Genomic DNA, 12,016 nt, shown 5'->3' with positions numbered 1-12,016 from the left:
ATAGCATGACAGTGGTGATGCAGATGAGCAAAGCCAACTGATTTATTTATTTTCATAAATATGATCTCATATTTTACTAGTCATAGACACCAGTAGAAAAGAGATTTTCAAGAAGGAAGAAATCAATAATGTAAAAAGATAGGGAGTACAAATATAAGTGGTATATAAAAATGGAGAAGACCTGGAGAAAAAGATCATTGAGTTAATTTGTTAAGAGGCTATTGCTAACCTTTGAGTCTTCGATGCCATAATAGCACCGGTGAAAACCAGTGTGTGAACTGCCCAGGTAGATCAGTACATGATGGAATAGTGGGGGGTAACTGGGGTTTCACTGTGTTGTTTTTTTTTTTTTTAAGAAATATGCCATGAATAGTTTCAAGGATTTTCAGAATTAAGAAAAAAAAATGTTTTAAGTTTTGATGTGACCAAAATAATTTTCTATGCTAAGAGTAAATAGCTTATGGAAAAGAAAATATTGAAATTTCAAAAGCAAGTGGATACCCAAAAGAATGCGAGGCATCAGGGTTCAGTGCGAGAGGCTGCCGGATGGGCAGAATGAGTTTGGAAAGGAAAAAGGCCATAACTTTGAGACAGAAAACAAAGAAAACAAGAAAAGTAAAGAAAGATTTTTAGTTTCATTTAGTTTCATTATTTTCCTCCAGTTTTCACTGCTACGTGATCGATTCCATAAATATTAAGGATGTACTGTTTTCAAAAGGACTTCAAAAGAACTATATTTAGCACAGGCCCTTCAAAGCTGCAGTTGATGTTATAGCTGTTTCTAGTCCTGGGTCCTTACAAACTAACCAAAAATATAATTTACTGTGGGCACGTTCTTATTTCTCGTAGTGAAGGGGTATTCTTAAATTTGATAGGAAAGGTGAACTCAGACTACCTGCTAATTTGTGACATCAGAGGGCAGGAAGTTGTGCTAACATTCTCCTATTCAGATAAGTGGTGCGAACATGTCGTGCTGTGTCAAATACCATTTATGTAGTAGCTGTGGTATGAAAATATTTGTCTTTATTTATGACATTATAAAGGCACTTTGATAATTTATGGACAATATACATTTTCTCCTTGAGATAGAGCTGAAATGATATCAATGGCAAAATAATAATGATAATGATAATATCATTTTAGTCCATTTCTTTTCCCATTTCTCAAAGAAGGGTTTAAACCAAAAAGGAAAATTTGTGCCCATCTAAAAGATCCTTTCTTACTTTAATTACTACTCAAAATACTTACCTGCAATTATTTTATTGAGCAAGGACATTTAAAAGACAATTAAAATTCAACCATACTTTGCTTAAACAACTTGAATGATTAACTACAGTAATTAGCTTTCAGAAAATTCATAAAATAAATAAAGCCTTGATACTTCATAATTGAATAGAACCCCAACTTCCTTCTAGCATCTAATTCTGCATTCAGATTATCAGGGGTGCTATTTTAAAGTACTTTCAGGAAATGGATGTAATGATTTTTTTTTTCATTCTTGCATTATTCACACTACAGATTGGCAATTGGAATTGTCAGATAAAGGGAAGTAAATGTACAAATACCTAATAATATATACAAAAAAAGTACCTCCCTACTTGTATCCATCTTCTAGAAGCTTTACTGCTTCGTTTTTTTTTTTTTTTCTCTAAATGTTTATTCATTTTTGAAGGAGAGAGAGACAGAGCACAAGTTGGGGAGGGGCAGAGAGAGAGGGAGACACAGAATCCAAAGCAGTCTCCATCCAGGCTCTGAGCTGTCAGCACAGAGCCAGACGCGGGGCTTGAACCCACAAACTGCAAGATCATGACTGGAGTTGAAGTCGGATGCTTAACTGACTGAGCTTCCAGGCACGTCTTACTGCTTCTTATAATAACACTTTACGTGCTTTTTTCGTAACAACATAATGTATAAATAAGTAAATATTATTATTTCTGCAAGCATCTGAGCTAGATTGAGTCTTACTAGTTTATATCAATAATTGCACATTGTACAGAAGCTAATACACTTAATCCCTTTTTAATGCTATTTGCATATTCCAAAGTGTGCATTCCCAAGATAGGAACAAACTGATAAATTAAATTTTTAAAAATGCTGGTTAATTGGGAAAGGAAAGAGACACACCTTTGTTGGTGCAGATAAGTTTATGTCATGGCTCTGAAATATGTTTTATAACTTTGATGTGCCAGTAGGTACATCTGAGTTTAAAAATATTTCCCTTTCCTTTAGTGTTTTAATCTTAAATTTTATTTTTACTAAAGAGTTGTATCTTCTCATTACTTTTGTGATTGCGTAATGGAAATTCCTAAAACATCAAGAATGAAATCTAATTTTAGAGTCTTTTCAGTGATTCTCATCAATTGATAGATTCTCTTTATTCTGTAAGATACTGATCCTGAAAGATGTTCCACAAATAAAGGTTTTTTAAAAATACCATAAGCCCCTCTAGGAGTATTGCAAAGTGTGTGTTAACATGTTCAAATTTCTGGGAAGTTCTGCAGGAAAGCAAACTTACTCATATAGTCAATCTCCCAACGCTATTTGTTCTGCTTCCTTTTAACATGATCCCTAATGACTTTTTTCTAAAACAAGTTTTGGCAAATACTGTTTCCGTTAATATAACTGTGCTTAGATGTCAGTTTTCTTAATTCTTTCATCTTTCCTTAGAAATTATTATCAACTGAGCTCTAAAGCATGTAAACAAACACTTTTGCATGAAATTCAGGCTCCTTACAAAGAAAGGATGAGTAACAGATATTAATTTGATGGTGCATGTCCCTGACACATTATATGACTAGGATACATAACTAGCTAGTCATTGGCCATGATGGAATGAGGTGTCCTGAGTTTTTCTGTACAGAATCCTCTTCTTCACATATATTCCTATATTAATACTGTTTATTCACCAAGCATTATTCTGCTCCTATAACAAAACCCCTGGACCTTAGAGGACATCAAATCTCTTCTCCTTTCTCTATCTTATTCCCTCTGCCATGATTTATCTCAGAACACAAGACTACCAAACAAAAAGAGTTAACATAGATATCAGACTGAATGGAAATGATTGGCATTTGTAAAGTTAATGCTTTGAAATGTCACACTTAATTAAATTTGACAAAACCTCTTAAATACCAATTCTACCAAGGAACCAGCTTCAAAATTTGGAGACCATAAAGAAGGATGAGGCATGGCCCCACTCCCTAGGTTTTCACACTCTCGTTGAAGAGGACTGACATCTAATTATAATAGGACAGATTATATACACTATCATTTACTATTTAAGTTGCTCTGCTGATGTAATTTATTTCCAACTGTTTATTCAATTGACATCATGTGAAACTGGCAAATACTTCTTTTTCCATTTAAATATTTTTATTGTCTTTAATAGAAAATAAAGAAATAGAAAATCAATTTTTGTTTATCTGACTACACTATTAATGATTTCTAGATCCATTTCTCCCAGCAACATTTTGCCAGTTTTCCTGCAGTCCAGAACCCTACTGATAGTATAAGAATTGGTACACTTTGTGATTTTTAAAGTAATTTAACTACTTAAAATAGTGGGTGGTGATCACTCTGTGTCTCATCATCCCTGTGAAATAGCTATGTTCTCAGCAGAGGTTAAAAGACTGACGCCTGATATTTCATATCTGCAAAGAGGTGCTTCCTCATTAAAATTTGACTTTTTTAAAATTTTTAAAACAAATTTTTTAAATGTTTATTTCTGAGAAAGAGAGAGAGAGTGAGCAAGAGAGAGAGAGAGAGGAGGGGAGGGGCAGAAAGAGAGGGAGACACAGAATCAGAAGGAGGCTCCAGGCCCTGAGCTTTCAGCACAGAACCCGACACGGGGCTTGAACTTGTGAACTGCCAGATCATGACCTGAGCCAAAGTTGGACACCCAACCACTTGAGCCACCCAGGCACTCCAAAATTTAAAACATTTTGACTATCACTTCATTTAGTGTCATTTTTGCTGTATCTACAAATTATATTTTCTTTTGGAACTACTATATGCTGTATACTTGTGGAACATTTGACAAACAATCAGTACATTTTATAATTTTAAGTTTATAGTTACAGGCAAAATACAACCTCATAGCCTCCTCTTTGTCTTTATCTGCATTGAGCCTATATTCCTGGAAGCCACAGGCATAGACTTCTCCAAAGCCAGTGGTTTCTCGTTCAAAAATAAACTCAAGAAGTAATCTAATTTTATATAATGGAAATCTTCTTCATAGCTGTAGTCATTCATAGCAAAAATATACTTTAACTCTAGGGAAAGGCAAGCAGCAAGCCCACCTAGATCTTTGCAGTGGCCTTGCTATAACACACTGGTTTCACTCTATTCTCAGGGCACCTTTTTAAATTTAGAGTAGAGGGACTTCAGTGAGTGCATCTAGAATATACTCACAAGTAACTTGTCAGAAGAGAATGTGGGCCAAGTTTGTATTCAGTTCTCACAATATTAAAAAAACAAAAACAAAAACGGGGGCTATGGGTTATATGGCAGTGTTTCTAAACTGATTATCCCAAACAGAGACTCAGCTTGATGCCAATTCTTTACATGAACTGCCAGACTAAACAAGTACCTTTTGAGGTTCATCCATCACAATTTATGATACATTAAGCTAAATCTAATGTTCTCTCAGGCTGGTGTTAGGGGATTTTCAATAGTCAGACTAAGAAATTGCATTTGGGGAAAGGGATTTCTTCTTTCTTTTTCCGTAGAATTTCTTTAGTTCTATAGAGTCTTGTTATGTCTGTTGGATCCTTGTTATACTTTGGTACTAATCGCAGATTGATTTTAAGCATTTAAATCTTAACTGGTTAGCAGGAAATGACTTTAAATTAACATTGCATGAACTACCGTAAATTGTTCACTGAAAAAGAGAGTGTTTAATTATAAATGAAGGAACCTGCTTCCCAGTTGATTAACTATATTAAACACTTTATATTTTCAAAGCTCTACACTATTGCTAATAAGCTATTTCTCACAATGGGTCTCAGAGGAAGCCTACTACTATCACCTCCTATTTTTATAAATGATGCACTTGACCCATAAAAATTAGATTGCCCATATTAGACTACATATAAATGAAAAGCTAGAATTAGGTTTCAAGATCTTAATGTACCTGTGCCTAGTTTACAGAGGCATGCTTTTAGTTTTCTGAGGAGCTAAGGTTAGAAAATCAAATAAATTTAACTGGCCACTGGTCCAAGAGATGTTTGTGCGTGGATTCCCACACATGCACGCACGCACATACACATTATTTCTTTTCCCTTAGAACATTTCTGTTCTGTGTGCAAAACTAGGTATTTTGTTATGAGGTAACATAAGACAAACTCAATGAGATGGCTCTCCAGTCAAATGATCCATGCTACTTATTCTGATATTCCTTAACTTTAGCTCACTTGCCAGACTGACTTGTCCCTCTTTTCCTTTTTAGAATCTGTCATTCAGAAGACTAATGTGATTGACATTGGTCAAGTCACAGAGTGGCCTGATACTGAGAACAACAAATATTTGTGGCAATGAGTTCATTTTAAAAGCCCACTTGATTATTTTGCTTTTTATCAAAAAATATAGTTGCAAACCATATTGAATTTTTTAATGAATTGATTATTAGAGTTAAAATCTTTAATATTTTTAATACTTCAGATTTGAAAAGTTATTTTCCATGAATAAAACAGTTTGGAACACATACTATAAATATTTTATGGTTTTTAAAAAATCAGTGGCTTTGAATTGTTTTGTTGTTTAAATCTAACTAATCTGATGAACTTGCAGCTCTCTCAGTGGTGGTATCCATTTACTATGTCACTAAGCAGAGAGCAGACCTAACAGTAACTGCCTAGTAAATAAATATTAATCACCAAAACATCAGAAGTTTTTGTTGTGTTTATGTATGGCCACCCTAATAATTTTGGAATGAAATTTATTCTCAGTGTACATCCATATGAAGCTATTAATAAATTAATATATATATATATATAAACTTTTAAAATTAAGAATTGTCTGTTTAAAAATTTTATTTAGGTTTATCATTTTTTCTATAGAAACAGAATCAGGAAAATTCTTACCAAATGAAAGTAAACTCATTTAAATATTATGGTGCTGACAAAAGTAAATGCTCCTTGACATACTAATTTTTGGGGACTCTTAAAAAAAGAAAAACTATTGTAGGGTACAATTTACTTTGTGCTATAGAACTTTAATTATATTTGAAATATATGTGCACAAGTTATATACCAAATATAGGCATTTTCAGCACATTTTCCTTTCTAGCCACAAAGTTGTATTTCAGTGCCTGTTAAAATATAATTGTATACACACACACACACACACACACACACACACACACACACTCTGGGTAATAGAATGACATAATTTCTTTTAATTTCATCCTACAGTCATATACTGATAAAGACATTGTTAGCAATAAATAAATAATTGTTAGCATTTTATTTGTGGAAAAATGTAACAAACAACAGTATGCAAATGTGATTTAAATATTTGTTTTTTGGTGTTTTCATTAAGAATGAAGATTTGTGCCTTTTCTGAACAATATTTTAAAGGATACTCTGAGATTCAGATATCTTCAAAGTTATAACATTTAATATCTATGTAGAGTGTGGTTTTTCTAGACAGGAGTATCCTAAGTGTCAGGTGGATAAATTGGACTATAATCTATGAGTACAAAATATGCTGTACCAGTACATGAGGGTAAGGATTATGTCTGCTTTGTTCATCTCATGTAATAAGAGCCTCATCTAGCACCTAGTCCTGAAAAGGAGCCCTATACATTTTTCTTGAATAAAAAGAAATATATAAACATTGTTTTTGATATTCATTTATCTCTCCTCAGTTGCAAACAAAAAAGCAGATGAAAATATATGGGGCTGACTAGTAAATAAAATTAAAAGCAAATTTTTTTTAATTTCTAGTGCATTCTTATATAGTTCTAATATTTCCATGGTATTTTCTTGCTTTTATGGGACGAACTAAGAAAAATCAGGTTAAACTCAAGAAAGGTCACCCGCAATGCAATGAGAAGGCCTCCATTATCTGCAGGTCTTTTAAATTCACATCATTTTTGCCAGTGTCATTTATATATGGTTAATGGTAAAAGTGAACGGACAATATTTTATTCTGATTATTAATGTTTCAGTGCATATGCCACATTTTATCATATAGGGATATTAAGTGATATTAAGGGGGAGGGAAATGAGTAGGATGTTAGTAAAGAGAAGAATGTATGTCTGTGAATCACTGCCATAAATAAATGTGCAAACCCTATTCTATATTGAGTCCCATGGTATCATTCAAAGTTTGTAACTGGAGCCCTTGGGAGGCCAGTAGATGCTCCCCCAAAAGTCTCTGGTAGTTATCACTGCTGACACATGTTAAGAGAACAGTACTGCCCTTAGACCCAGAAAGCACTGCTGTTAGGATACAAACACAGCATGTTTTCCAAACCATCTGCCAAGAGGTTCTTCTGGCCATCTGCATGAGCCAGCACACAGATTCAACTGGAAACATCTATGTATGGTGAAATAGAACAGTCAGCAAATGTGTTTTTTTTTAATTCTCTTCAGTCAGGTTATTTAAATATATGAAAATGCCTTATGAATATGAACTGACTCAATTCTTACCAAACTAGTTTTGGTCAGCATGTAGATAAAATCTTAGAAGAATTTTCTTTATTCTGACATTTGTGCAATATTCTCTGTGAAATTGCACCATAATTAAAGGGTGGCACAGGTATTGAATAGGGCTTATGATCCATATTGTTATTTTTAAGTCTAATACCTAAACGATTTTATACAAAACAAGTTACATCATGTGTTCAGAATTCATTGGCAACAATTTTTAAGTATCATATGTAGACAAAGCATCTTTTATATCACTGGAAAATATTATCCAATTTACAAAAATCAGTGTTTAGAATCTCTAAGTGACTTAGATCTTCAGACTGTTTCCAGGTTTCCTAAATGAGGTTTTTGACATGCACACAACAAAGAAACATATATTCACTTTATTTTATTTTGTTTTACTTTATTTCAGCCCAGACATGATTACCTAGACTGAATGAATCCTTAATATTATGGAAGTAACACTAACTACTTATGGAATTTTTATGTTTTAGCATTAAAAAAAGGACGATTTTGGATCACACCAGATCCTTATCACAAAGATGACAACATCCAGATTGGGCGTGAGGTGAAAATATCTTGCCAAGTAGAAGCTGTTCCTTCTGAGGAGTTAACATTTAGTTGGTTTAAAAATGGTCGTCCATTGAGAAGTTCTGAGCGGATGGTTATTACACAGACTGATCCGGATGTCTCCCCGGGAACGACAAACTTGGACATCATTGATTTAAAATTCACGGATTTTGGGACATACACATGTGTAGCATCTCTGAAGGGAGGAGGAATATCTGATATCAGTATTGATGTTAATATATCCAGCAGCACAGGTAAGAAGCATATTTGTGATGCAAAAGATGTTTGCATTAAAAATCATTTCTTTATGTTTAGCAGACAAAATAGTCTTCAGTCAAGCTAAGAACATTCTTATTTCCGTTTCCTAAAACCACAGTCCTAACATTCTGAATGTCTAATAAATATCACGTTAAAAGACATTGTTACTTCTGTTTTGATTTAGGTTTATAGGAGGTTTTACAGAAGTAGTGTGAGTAACAGTAATAGCATTGGCTATGATAGACATAGGCTTCCAGATTAAATAGTAACAGGTATTGTTTTTTTCTTTTTTAAGTTAACTAGGAGCCCTCTGTAGAGCCTAAAATTATATTAATTAATAAAGTTAACAAATTCCTAAAGAGTTAAGACAAATTTTGGAAATTTTAAACAAACAAAATATTTAGTCCTAAGAAGCAAATACTAAGAGATCATTTGAAAGTATTCAAATACAAGATTTATAAGAAATGCATTTTTCCACCAATTCAAACCAATGATAAAAGTGTTAAACTTGTAATCCGATGTGACTTTTTGAAGAACGTTACGATAGAATCTCTTCACAGTGGGAACGATTAAATATAAAAATATACTGGAGTGAAATTCCTTCTTTTAAAGTTAAAAATGAAAGTGTTATCAATTTTCTCTCGACTAAACATACATCTGTAGATGAGGTAAATTATAGGACTTTGGTATGGGAGGACATGCTAGCTTACCTCTTAGGATGTTTTTAAAAAGCCTTGTGATTCTGTGAACTGCAATCAGTATGCATAGGGACGACACCAACGTAGCTTTGTTTTGCCAGCTTGTTACCAGACTGAATTTCAATTTAGGATTTTTGTATAATTCTAGGGTGAATAATACATGTTGAAAACATAGAGCACAGATGTCGCCAGCAGACATACTCTGTTTTGAGAACATTTAAACGGCTTTTCCTTTCCAGTCAGGCGGCATTTTGACTCTCATGTGGTAACAGATTGACTTGTGATTTTGTGTCTTCTCATGATTTAAATTCCGGTGGACACTGGATTGATTTTACTCCTTAAGGGACATAGGTCCATCTTCAGGGTGACCACATGTGCTTACTTTTCACCATTCTGCATTATTTCTAAGAGATACTTCATTTTTATCAGCCACAGTTAATGTGAAAGGAGATAAGAGGGATGAAAGTTACTTGTGTTTGGCAGAAGTCACTTTCTAGGCAAAATGATAATAATAGCTACTTTGATAGTAACTGTTATCTGAACTTTATTTCCAAGTTGGTGCTAGCACCATTTTAGGATATCTCATAGAAAGCTGTTGATATGCTTAGTCATCATTGTTTATGTTTTCATTCAGTCAACAGACATCCATTGATTGCCTACATCAGTGTGCTAGGTGACATCCCACAATGTTATTTCCTGTAAGAGTGAGAACAATTTTGTAAGACCCAGAATTATCTGTCCTTATTTTTGAGGGATGATTTTCCAGAATTGGTCTACACTAAATTGTGAACACTGCTTTTTTTTTGTTTGCTTGTTTGTGTGGTTTTGTTTGCTTCTTGTTGTTGTTGTTGTTGTTGTTGTTTTTTTTTTCCGGAACCAGTGACATAAACCCAGATCCAAACAATCAATACTGCTATAGAAACAGACTTGTCTGATGGTAGCATAGTTCATTCAACATTAAACTTAGACAAAAGAGGGAACGTAGAATGGACAGAAGAAAGGAGTATTATATAATATCTACAAAATTAGTTCTGACATTCATTTTCTTTGTCTCTTTTTTTTTATGTTTATTTATTTTTGAGAGAGAGAGAGAGTGTGTGCCTGAGTGAGTAAGCAGGGGAGGGGCAGAGAGAGAATGAGAGAGAGAGAATCCCAAGCAGAGAGAGAGAGAGAGAGAGAGGGAAGGAGAGACAGTACCACGCAGGCTACACACTGTCAGTGCAGAGCCTGATGCAGGGCTTGAACCTATGAATTGTCCAATTGTGACCTGAGCCAAAATCAAGAGTCAGATGCTTAACTGACTGAACCACCCTGGTGGCTCCTGACACTCATTTTCAAATATACTACTTATATTACCCATTTCAAACTATGGGCTATAAGAGAAAAGGAGAAGAGGTAACTAGCATTGATTCATGAAATTTCTAAAAATCCTAAGTGAAAAGAAATGTCAGAAAAGCAGAAAATATTCTAGAAATGCCTCTTAGTAATAAAAGTTTAGTTATAATAAGTAAAATTTCTTAAACTGTTATCATCTGGTCTGGTTACCAAATGTAACAATGCTAGAGATAAAAGCAGATGTATTAAGTCCTCTTTTAAAACACTCCCCTTTGCTGCCCCCCACCCATCACAGACAGACCTGGTTATTGTCTGTCTCCTCCTTAGAGTGGAAGCTCCATGTAGTCTAGGCCTTTGTCTGTACTGCTTGTTATTATAATATCAGCATCTGGAGCAATACATAGTACTTCGTAGGTACTCAAAAAGTAATTTTATTTATTACTTATTTATTTACTTATTTACTTATTTGTTTATTTATTTATTTATTTATATTGAGCAGGGGAAAGGAGAAAAAGGAGAGAGAAAAATAATCTTAATCGTAAGCAGGCTCCATACTCAGTCTGAAACCTGATGCAGAACTTGATCCCATGACCCTGGGTTCCTGACCTGAGCTGAATTCCAGAGTCAGACACTCAACCAACTGAGCCATCCAGGGCCCCCCCCGCAAAATAATTACTAGATAAAGAAATGAGCTAATTTGTGCCCATAGCTTTCCTTTTTAGGTTTTCTTTTCTCTTATTACTCTGAGTTAGGCATTTTGTGTCTCTCTCCCTTCCCTTATAATTTCCTACTGTCTTTAAGAAACATTATTCAGTACGCCAATGTATACTGTGATTTGAGGTGTTATCATTATTAAGGGCAGGAATGGCTCCATAATTTATGGTGTCCTGTGGAAATATAAAGCAGATCCCGTGTTCAGAACTTGCTGAGAATTTCACGGTAACAACATCGAAGCATTAATTTAAGCACAGGATCCTTGTGAGTGTGGCTGGCATGGTACTGACATGCACAGGGGATTGAACTTTGATAGAAAGGCCTGAAGAAGATGAAGTTTAATCTAAAGCATGGGTCACCCACTGGAGGCAATCGCATATTCTGTCTTTATGCCAAAACTTGTTTTCATGCTCTATTTTGATTACAGTAGAATGGAATACCGGATTACATTATAAAGATCTGCAGATCTGAGATTATGTGATTCAATGGGTACTGAAAATATTATTTTTATCCTCACATAGTAGAAGACTCCACTTAAAGCAATGCTTTAGGATGAAATATAGAGGTATTCCTGGGGGTAGAATTTGAACAGTGAGAATGAACAAGCTGTAACATGGAGGAAAATCTTGGACTACATTAATTCTATGAACCACACGGGAGGATTCAAGGAAATTTCCACAGATCGGGCGAGTGAAGTCAAAGAGGAGGAAATTGCTGTTAATATTTAAGTAAATATGTGGGGACCTCTTAGGTTCTGGATTTTGCTAGTTATATTATTACTATTTCAGG

The 12,016-nt window shown here is 34.3% G+C and overlaps 1 protein-coding gene across 1 annotated transcript in view; it reads left to right on the top strand.

The window, feature by feature from the left end:
* The window catches only part of MDGA2 (MAM domain containing glycosylphosphatidylinositol anchor 2), an 850,755-nt gene that overhangs the window by 613,260 nt on the left and 225,479 nt on the right, over positions 1 to 12,016 (top strand). Inside the window, exon 7 of the mRNA XM_047075663.1 lies at positions 8,147 to 8,476. Within this exon, the coding sequence (XP_046931619.1) occupies positions 8,147 to 8,476 (330 nt within the window). The remainder of the gene's footprint in view (positions 1 to 8,146; positions 8,477 to 12,016) is intronic.

This window comes from Lynx rufus, unplaced genomic scaffold, assembly GCF_022079265.1.
Source record: "Lynx rufus isolate CCGP_SWC_20201006 ecotype Redwood Valley unplaced genomic scaffold, mLynRuf1.p SCAF_13, whole genome shotgun sequence".
Taxonomy (NCBI): Eukaryota; Metazoa; Chordata; class Mammalia; order Carnivora; family Felidae; genus Lynx; species Lynx rufus.
Note: the sequence above shows the minus strand (reverse complement) of the source record. Positions and strands in the feature narration are given on the sequence as shown.